The sequence below is a fragment of the Cimex lectularius genome, unplaced genomic scaffold, assembly GCF_000648675.2.
Source record: "Cimex lectularius strain Harlan isolate CLEC.00 unplaced genomic scaffold, Clec_2.1 scaffold61, whole genome shotgun sequence".
Lineage (NCBI taxonomy): Eukaryota > Metazoa > Arthropoda > Insecta > Hemiptera > Cimicidae > Cimex > Cimex lectularius.
In genome coordinates this window covers 778,140-789,011 of record NW_019392650.1, presented here as the reverse complement: position 1 = coordinate 789,011, position 10,872 = coordinate 778,140, and the positions used below count along the sequence as shown (strand labels likewise).

The 10,872-nt window shown below is 37.1% G+C and overlaps 1 protein-coding gene across 1 annotated transcript; it reads left to right on the top strand.

Annotated features, from left to right (window-relative positions):
• The first annotated feature begins 438 nt into the window (after window positions 1–438).
• Window positions 439–3,049, top strand: LOC106672661 (piggyBac transposable element-derived protein 4-like). Its single transcript, XM_014404248.2, has one exon. The coding sequence runs from the start codon at window positions 533–535 to the stop codon at window positions 2,198–2,200; it is 1,668 nt and encodes a 555-aa protein (XP_014259734.1). The 5' UTR covers window positions 439–532; the 3' UTR covers window positions 2,201–3,049.
• Window positions 3,050–10,872: the final 7,823 nt, after the last annotated feature.

Below are 10,872 nucleotides of genomic sequence, written 5' to 3'. Positions count from 1 at the left end.
TGAAATAATCTTGAGATGTTTAACATATAACAAATGACCTTTCATTCCTCAGTTTTATTCTCGACACTCGAGGTTTGGGTATAAAAATTTAAGTATTTTTCCTTGCTAATAGCTTTCATTATTTAGGTTTACGCGTTACATTTTTTAAAGTTAATTATTGTTTTATATTGCCCGAATAATATATTTAGTATTTATTATTATGTTTACTTTTAATTTATGAGAAATATATTTTTGTATAATTTTTCGTGATTTACAGTCAGGTTGTTTTCCTATAAAGTTTTACAGAAGCTTGTTTTATTAATGTATTGTAGCTGGACAGAGGTAAGTCGAGCTGGGGCGAATGGGGGGCGGCGAAAGGCAGATGAGGGGGTGGCCGGAAGATTATCCCTGGGCATGCTCGTCGGGCAGTAGAAGGACTTTTCGAGGTGGGGGCGGCGGAGGCGGAGGCGGACGACTTCAGTTGAGCCCCGACTCGATTGTTTACAGCGCGTCATTGACTCGTTCGACAGAACAAATTGGGTCGAGGGGCTTCATGGCCGATTCCGACGGGGATTTCGGGCCTCCGAGCGTGAAAATTCCCCGTTTGAGCGAGCCGGCCGTGGATTCTCCGAAGGACGTCATACCGCAGGACTTGCTCAAGATCTACGAAGACATCGACACGGTAAGTGAGAGCGAGTTGATTCACATAAGCGAATCGGAAAGCGAGAGCGAAAGCGATTCCGAGTCATCCGGTGATGGCAATCCACCTGAAGTGCAAGGAGAGGAAGTGGAATGGAGCGACGTCCCTAACAACGAAGAAGGGTACCAAGTCTATAACAAAACGCCGGGTTTGATCGCGCCGCCTCAGAAGAGTGAACCCATCGACTACTTGCTCTTGCTAATCGACAACGAGCTGTTCGATTTGATATGCGAGCGCACGAATAACTATGCCAGTAAACTTATGAAGGAAGACGGAAACGAGAAGGCTCACGATTGGGTCGAACTCAAAACCTGCGAGTTGAAAATATTCGTCGGACTCCTCTTACACATGGGTCATCTTCAAATACCGCATATCGAAGACTACTGGAACAAAGATCCTCTCTTTAACATGACATGTTTTTCATCCCACATGAGTTTAAACAGATTTTTGATGATTCTCAAATGCCTGCGATTCGCGGACGACACCGAAGAGGACGCGAGTGAAACTTGCAAGCTGAAGAATTTGATCCACCATTTTAACAAAGCTATGTCCACCCTTTACATCGGAGCGCGGGACCTCACCGTCGATGTGCCAGTTACCCCTCACAAAGGGAGAATAGTCATGAGCCACGATCCAAAAAACAAAGGGGGAAAACATGGCATCAAGCTGTACTCCTTGTGCGATGCTCACGGAGTCGTCATCAAGTGCTGCCTGTTCGGCGGCGAAAAAGGCAGGATGCCGGTCGAGGATATCGTCATGGAACTGGTCTCCGATCACCTGTTTCACGGTCACTCTCTCTACTTGGTAGAATTTTACACTAGTTTAAAATTGGCGTCGTTACTCAAAGAAGGAGGGACCTACTGCACCGGCGTCCTCAGGTCGGACCGTTTGCCCAAAGGCTACGACGTCCCATCTCTGAATCAAGGGCAGTTAGTGACTAAATACTCCAAAGGTGTTGCCGTCTGCAAATGGAAAGACAGAAGACACACGCTCTACATCACTTCGGTGAACAACAACCAGATGGTCAACATCAAAAGCCAGGGAAAGCTGAAAACGAGACCTAAAGCCCTGGTAGATCACGAGTACATGATCAATTCGAAAAGGACGGACGACGTCTTCGAATACTACCCCTGCGAGAAGCTGAGGCTGCGGTGCTTTAAGAAATTTGCGGTACACTTGATTCAACTGATGGTACTCAATGCGTACCGACTTTTCTCCCTCCACGCAGACGACAGTTACAGCCTGCTCGACTTCCGCCTCTCGATCGTACGCGAACTGCTCTCATTGAAAAGGGTCTTCTTGACTAGGTTCCTCGGATCGGCCCACCATCTCCCGACGCGGCACTCGGTCAACGAACGCGGCAAAGCCCTCAGAAAGAGGTGCAAGCTCTGCTACAGCCAAGGAAGGCGAAAAGACACCACTTACTACTGCTCACAGTGTCCTGACACACCAGCCCTGTGTCTACATCCATGTTTTCCAAGGTTTCACCATTCGGACCTTCTTACCATCGTTTATAAGTAAAACGTTCTATGTGCGATATCGTTGTATGATGATACTTACGTACAAAAATGATTCAATAACGAAATCAAATACTTTGACAGTTAAAAGCTATCGCAGTTTCTTAAAACCGAGGATTTCATTGTTTATAATTAATTTTGAATTGTGTTTAAATGTACATTGTTATTAATCGACAAAACGAATACCACACAATACGTTTTTGTTAAGCCCTACAGTTTCAATTCTTAGGCGAGCAAGCTGGAGCGATTCCAGCACGCTTAGCAAATTGAAATTAAATTTGTATATAAATCTTGTACAATTTACTTTTTTCCCGTTTCTTAATTGACATTACGAAATACACCAAAACTCACACGAATAGTTCAAAATTTCTCCACCATTGAGTAATGAGACGAGGTCAAAATAGGAAGATGCTTAACGTCAAAACTAAAACGAATATTACATTTTAAGATTTTAATTACGGAAATCTCTTTTCTTTTTTTTTCTTTTTTTATTGTTTCTCATTGTTAACTGTTTTTAGCATACTAATCGGACAGGGAAATTATCGAACTATGGAAATTGAACTGGCGTAGATGTTAATATTTGAAGTGTTACGTACTTGGCCGCCGTAGTATCAATAAAAACTAAATATTACGGAGATACAGTATACGTTTCTATGTTTGATCTCAACAATAAAAATAGTCCAAGTCTATGTATATTTTGAATATATGTATTTTGTTATATTTACATGTAAATAAGTTTTTGAAAAATGGATGTTTTTTCTTTTATGAACCCTTTCTGATTAAGTTTACATATAGACTTTAAATAAATAATAAGGAAAACAGGTTTATACAGCTGAACTGCATGTAAAGTTCACAGCAGGATGAGGTAATTACAAAATACAACTTGTTTCTATTTTTTTAATACATTCATGTATAAAAAATATGGTATAAATTATCGATTTCATCGGTACTTGATGTTGATCGATATTTTTTATTATATGATTACTTTGCAATAAACACATTTTAACAATACTAAAAACAGTAATTTTGTGTTTTTTATAGTATTGATTTTCCAAGCAGTTCATAAGTGCTTTGCCGCATCGGCCGTTCGTCCAACGACACAATGGACGAACGCACGTTTTGCTTATTAGTCATTAACTTGCACGATACTAATGTGTTATTATTTTTTCCGAATGACCGAAGGCCTTGCATTCATGCGGGAAGTCGAAAAAAAATTGTTGTCCTCCAAAATCAAAATTTCCACTCGCATTTTGCGTTTCAGATCTTCCTGAACAAAGAGTTCCGTGTTGCCTGCCAGTGGTCAAATCCTTGTCAATTTGGATTCTTATGAAACTTTCATGGATTAAGCGGGTTGATTTCTAGATGATCTACGAATTTTATACCAGTCGGATTGACATGTGCGTATTCGCAAGCACAAACGTAAAGTACACAGCTATATATCTGAAACCAATTGTCGGATTCTTATGCAATTTTCAGGGATTATGAGGATTGCTATCTAGATGATCTATGAATTTATATCAACCAGATTAACTTATGCCCATGTGCATGCACAAAAAGTGAAAAAACTATACTGCATACCCAATTTGCAGACGTTTTGCTTCCGAACTACCGAAGGTAAGGAAGACTTGTATTCACGTTGAAAGTCGAAAAAATTGTTGTCCTCCAAAATCTTGTTTGTTTTTTTACAAGGGTGTTTCACCTTCGAGTTAGATGAACTCTCGCGATGTGCCGGTGTTTTGAAAAAAAAAGCCTTTATTTATAAGTATGTTGAGTTAGAATGCAGAGCCGCTGGATTCTAACCCTGAATATTTGCCTTACAGTGATGAGCCCCACCGACTCCCCTAAATATATGAAGAGGGTTTTCAAAAATAATAAAAAAATTCGTAAGAAAGTTTGCGATTTTGCGATATCATGTTATCCATAAAAAGTAAAGTTGGATAACCAAACCAACGATAGTTCATTATAAAGTTTCAATTAAGTTCAAAGCAAAGAATCTTGGAAAACAGCAACTTAAAAATTGGGTTTTGATTGTAATATCTTATTACATCTTGAACTTAATTGATAATTCGTTAATTCATGCCATTGCGTGTAGCTTTAAAGTCTGACTCAAGAAAACATCAACACTGCTCATGGGTCAAGAGGTCACGAGATGCCGTTTGACATTTGTAAAATAAATGTAGTTATAAAGTACATTTGTTCAGCTGTTTGGTTCATCAAGTGCTTTGAGGTTCTGCTAAGGCACCCAGTAGTCAAGTAGTCATATTCTGTGCAAGAGTAGGGTGTGTGTGTGTGTGTGTGTGTGTGTGTGTGTGTGTGTGTGTGTGTGTGTGTGTGTGTGTGTGTGNTATATATATATATGCACCCAAGACCAAAGAACACAGGAATCCTTTTAGGCTTGCAAATCAAGGTGTGCTGTATTGTTTTCAATGAACTTTAAACTTATCTCCTCCATGATTTCAAGTTCTGAGACAATTTGAAAATAAAACAATAGAAAATAAAGTAAACTCGATAAATTAAGTCTTAATTTTATGATTGTAGTGTCCATGTAGGATAAATAAATTAATTTTTCCAGTATAATCACTTTCCGTCAAGAGATGTGTTGGGGGCTTATTAAAATTGACAAAACGTTCTTTAGAAACACCGCAAAATAAAATTGTAGAAAACTATCTCAATAGTTGAGTTTATCAATATTTTATATTTTGATCATATCGCATCACTAGTCATTACTAACAAAAAGTATGACACCATCATAATCCTTTGAGCAAACAGGTAACATTGAGAATTTTGTGGGTTTAATTAATAATTTTTCTATTTAAAAAATCTGTAGAGATCTTTTTGTTTTTATGACTTGTTTTGAATAATTTTTTAATTAATACCTTTCCTCTGTCAGTTTTGTCATTGGATGTCAAGTTAGTTGGCCAGATCACTGCGAATATACAAAAAACGTTAATCAATCAATCATCCTCTCACGCTTATCCTCCCTCATTCCTTCCCACTTATGTAGGAATACTTTATACCAACCAATGAAGGAGGCGATATGCTACAATGCATCTGAATGACCGATACAGCAGGCAAAATGATCGGTAACGAAATAAAACGGTAACTTAGAGTAGTAGTAAAGACCACTAGGGGATTACTTCAATTACCTTCATAATGCTGCATTATCTCGTCCCTGGATGAAGATGAAATGTGAAGCAGAGATTAGTAGAGATTAATGATCAAATCACATTTTACCACCTTTGTTTCAATCAAAATTGAAAATATTAAATCCATTATATTTCGTGGTCCATTGACCAAATAACTTCTTTCAATTAATTATTCTTTATATAAGGTATTGGTTGAAATGAAAAAGTTAATGTCACGAGCGGGATTCGAACTCACAAAATATAAAGGATTTAGTAAGTAAAACGAAGTATAGAAGCTTTACTAAGAGCTCTCCGTGGCCGTTTCATTTGTCAGCGAATCCTGATAACACGACATTTCAAAAATAGCAAAAAGGAAGGAAAATTCGAAAGGTAAGTTGAGATGGAGAGTTGGTGTCCGAGTGGATCGAAGTCACGGTAGCTCAAGTGTTAGAGTAGCGGAGTATAGAGCCGAAGGTTGTGGGTTCGAATCCCGCTCGTGACACTGACTTTTTTTCAACTTTTCAACCGATACCTTATATAAAGATTAATTAATTGATTGAAAATATTGTAAAAAAAATACCCAGTGGGGGGTTTCATTATGACAGTTTGTATTAAAGAAAATCTGAAAACTCAGAAATGCATTTTTATTAATACAGATTTTAAACAGAATGAGATGTTTTACACTGCAAGATTGAAAACCTGTGTTCACTTCAAGAAGAATTTTCTTGTTTTGCTTTAAGTTTCACTAGTAAATTCAGCTTTTGTTACATACTATATTCTTCTTCGAAAATTAGTTGTTGCTAGTACGACAACAGAAAAATAAATATACCCCCTAGGTGCTGCTAAACTTACTTAATAAGAGGAAGTGACTATTTTTGCTAAATCGACGAACAACGCACTAAAGATTCTCGAAGCATCCGTTGTGCCGATGGCTGTTGCTTAAAATTCAGGCACATACTCGTCTCGGGGACGGCGAGTTAATTGTTTTACAGCCGGTTAAAAAATAATAAGCCGGGGCCGTAAAAGGATTTCCAATTCAGAAACGATAAAGTTATGATGGCAGGATACAATGAGAGGATATTAAACTTTTTTTTCTTGCCCTCGTAAAAAGTAATCGCAGTTGTCGGATCATTCAAAAGGCCTGATACTAATTTACTTCTGTTGATACAGCTGTCGTAAAATAAAAGGAGGTGTCTAATAAATCATTTATGCAACTTTTGAGTGTTTTCACTCTCGGACACAAATCATTTTAGATTTTTAAGTCAAGATAAAGAATCTTTTAATTTAATAAATTAAAACTACAATATTACAATAATAATTATAATAATAAATAATAATATGAAAATACAAATATAGAAGACTGTTAACATTCACTCCCTCAGAGTACTCGATATCCTCGGGACGAGAAGTACTCCATTCTCGCTAATAAATTACATTTACTCCCCACACGACACACACTCACCTCAGAGTACTTGATGTACCTCAGGGCGGTGTTGAAAAAACTATTACAATTTTTTATACATGATAAATAGTATTAATACGCAAATAAATAAAAAGCCACAAGTTATAACAAATTGGACTCTGCATAAACTGCACTTTTCATCACTGAGACTTTGCATCAAAATATTAATAATAATGTCAATAACAACGCCGAAAATCCCCCATCGATACCAAATCAGACTAATTATTTATTAATCATAACTGAAAAGTTCGTCTTTACACTTGAGAGTTCTCGTCGAAAGTAAAAATTTGAATTTGCTGAGAGTAATTATGGCCCAATCCAATAAAAAATGGACCCACGAGGATGTTTGCAAGCTCATTGAAACATAGAATACAACAAAATCATTTTGTCGTGTTATACATTGTCGTAAAAACGTCGAGTTTCAAATAAATTAATACAATTAGACTTAACAAATAATTACAAAATTATCACAATAAAGTATCACGGTCCTGATGAACTAAAAAATTCATTTAAATCATCACGATTTTCCTCGGAAATTTATCTTCAAAGCCTTTTTAAAACTAGACAAACCATTAATCGTTTTGATACTAGCAGGGAGAGCTTTGAAAATGTAAGTCCCATTGTGAGAAACTCATTTATTAGACCATCTACGATTATTATGACCTGATCTAAAATCATTCTTGAAATAAGTATTATAAGAATGAATTGTCAAATTAGTAGGGAAAAGGATTTGATTTTTTTAAATGTAAATATAAACGTATATAAAAGGTCTAGGTATAAACTCACGAATTTTACAGCCGACAAAGACATCGCATTTTGAACTGCACGACATTAATGAGTACAAACTAGAAAGATTGAATACGAAATCCAGGAAACGATCGAAATATTGGATTCTACTCAAATCATTGCCAAAATACATAGTAGAAATATGCGCCAACAATTTTCAAATCTCCAGAGGACGAATTAGCTTCTCCTTCAAACAAATTGTAGCAAATTAAGTTATTTGGATTCCTGCATAAGAATTTTTTTTTCCCGTTTCCAATGGATGACTGGAAAATGATAGGAATTCAAAATGACCGTACCACAAATGACAAACTAGGGTTTATATAGAAAAATACTAAAATGTAGTACCTTCTTTATACTTTTTTCCACCTTTTGCAAATATGCCATATGATTTGGAGTCAATGGTCAATGCAGCAGAACTAAGTATACAGGAAACGAATGAAGGGTCTCGTGCAGTAGGCTGCGACCCTTGTTAGTGATGACAGCTGCTCCATGTGAGAGTTGAGACCTCATCGAGGAGTCTGAAATAAGCATCAGTACTCAGTACTGAGCAGGTTGAGCCCCGATGAGCTCGTCGGCTGCAACATGGAAGGCGAGATCATTGTTGAAGTGTAGTGACACCTAGTGTAGTCACTACAGGATCTTAAGTGGTGACTAGGTAGCCAGCGAACGTTTTCGGTGCGATTTCAATTAATACTTATGCATCCAACTTTTTATTTGATGTAAAGACTCATTTAAGTTTAAACTAAGTTCAGTCGCACTTGAACCCTCTGGAGTGGCATCATCCGCGAATAGATACGAAGATCCAACCTTAACACTACTGACTAAGTCATTGATGAAAACGTTAAATAAGAGGTATGACCAATCCAGGCGAACACTGGTTGACAAGATCAAAGGACTTAGTTAGATCAAAAAAGGTGCCTATCACTAAAAGATTTTTCATTTTTGAACCTATTATTTCCTCAGATATGGAATAGAGGTCATCCTCCGTGGACAGCAATTTTCTGAACCCAAACTGGAATTTTGAAAATAAATCAAACTTTTCAATGTGGTCATATATATCAATTTTTCAATGATTTTATTAAAAATAGATAACAGGGCAATAGGTCTGTAATTATCCATACCATGCCTGCACCATTTTTATGAACAGGCACAAGCTTTGTTGTTTATAGCATTACTGAGTGAAAGCCAGATTCGACTACAATTACATATAAATACAAACAGCACATTGTTTCAGGAAAAAGCTATTAAAATCCTCTAGGCCAGTGGAAGGCCCATTTTTTAAAGAATCAATAATACCAGCAATCTCATGGTCAGTGCAGGGAAAGAAATAGAAAGAATTAGCAACTTTTGTTAAGGTACGGCCATATTTTGATATATCAGGAATAGTTGTTGTAGTCAAATGAGTAAAATGTAAATTAAAAGCACCACATACATACTAAACCAAGAATCCATTTATCATAATTTCTTTAACTGAAAAATCTTTGGGGGATGGTCAGTTACCATTCTTACTACCCCCCCACATTGTTTTGGATTTTTTATCAGTTGCCGATATATGATTATCATATGACAAAATTTTTGCTTGCTTTATTACTAGATGTAATATATTCTTGAACAGATTATAGTGAGAAAGTACTATTCAATTTTCACCATCATATGTAAAATGATTTTCCGATTGCAGAATTTTCTTGACTTGGCTGGCCATTAATCGTCTTATCAACATGCATTCCAAAAAGTGAATTTTTTTATCTACACCGACGAATTGAATCCAATCCTTTGGGACATCCAGAACTCGCGATCGAAAAAAGAAAAGAGTGGCCCGGCCCATAATAAATAAAACTGCATTCGTATTCAAAAACCAGAATCAGAAATCTTTTTGAACGTTTAATCTTTTACATTTCATTTTCAACGATGGCTCTGTAAATAAACAAAACTCCCTTATTACGATCGTAATCCAGTCAACGGTCACGTAATATAAATACTTCTTTTACACCTGATACCTCCTTCACAGTCAAGTGGTAAATAAGGATAAATATTTGGATATCGCCTTTATCTAAATTGACTGGCTGAATGAATTATAGTACAATCGAATGGGTCTAATTTTAGACTGAAATTTTGTAGAGGTTAACCAATACAAAGTTGTTAAATGTGTTTTCTAATGGTTGATGATGAGGAGGTAGAGATGGATGCTAGGACGCGAGTGTTTGTGCTCCCCAGGCACTGCAGCTTTCTGGGTTATTGTACCTTCCTAATTCATTAGTCCATGCAGTCGACTCAATCCTTCTTCTCAGAAGTAATTAGGTCATTGGCTGTCGCTGCTACAATTTCATTCCCTGTTTCCTCCCCACAGGTTATGTCTCCATTGAGCTGTTGCTTCGAATTCGAAGATAATATGGGTGGCTGTTTCTTCCTCCTCATTACATAATCTTGAAATGGGATCATCGTTCAGGGTCTTTATATGGTCTTGCAGATCGTCCTCTGGCCGATGAGTCCGCTTTTTTCACCAAATTCCTTTGTTTCCTGGCACCCAAGATATCATTACATTGTTGTGTTTCCCTAAATTTTGGAGATTTTAGATGCAATCGCTGATTAGTTTTGATGTGGTTTGTTACTCGCTAATGCTTTAATAGCCACATGGCTATTGATCTTAGGGGATTTTTTTGCCAGTGATTAAAATTTTCTATTTCGGGCACAAGCATTGATGGCATGCATTTCTGCTTGAAAGTCCCTAATAAGTTTGGTCGTTTATGTTTTGGGCTTGTACAAAAAACACCCGATCCGGTTCCTTGGTTTATTTTGGAGCCAGCTGTATACCAAATCATTGTAACTGATGCTCTCCCAAGTTCTTCCTCTCCTTTATAATCTATTGAGACTTTATGGGATGTTGTAAAGAATATTTCTGGGATCAGTCCCCATTTCTAAAAAAGGGTGTCTGATTTCTAATTATGGTTGTGTTCCCGAATTGTTTCGTTCCCATCCAATTTGAATGGTTTTAGATCCTACATGAGCTCTCTTCCTTGCTTCTCTTTGTATGAATGTTTCAAGTGGTGGTATGTTTAGCAAAGTTTCTAGTGCATTTGTGGGGGTTGTGGCTGCCGGAGCTCGGAAGTAAATATTATGGTTTTACTTCCCTTTCCTGATTGTTTTCAGGATTGGCTCGCCTTTCTGTTTGGCTCGTTCGATTGTCATTTTATGCCTCTGAGCCCCTGAGATTCTTAGGATTGAGGTTTTTCAGTCTTCTCCGTCACCTCCATATAAGTAGTTTCGTCTTCCGGTTTGGTATTTATATCTTTTTGAAGACTCCCA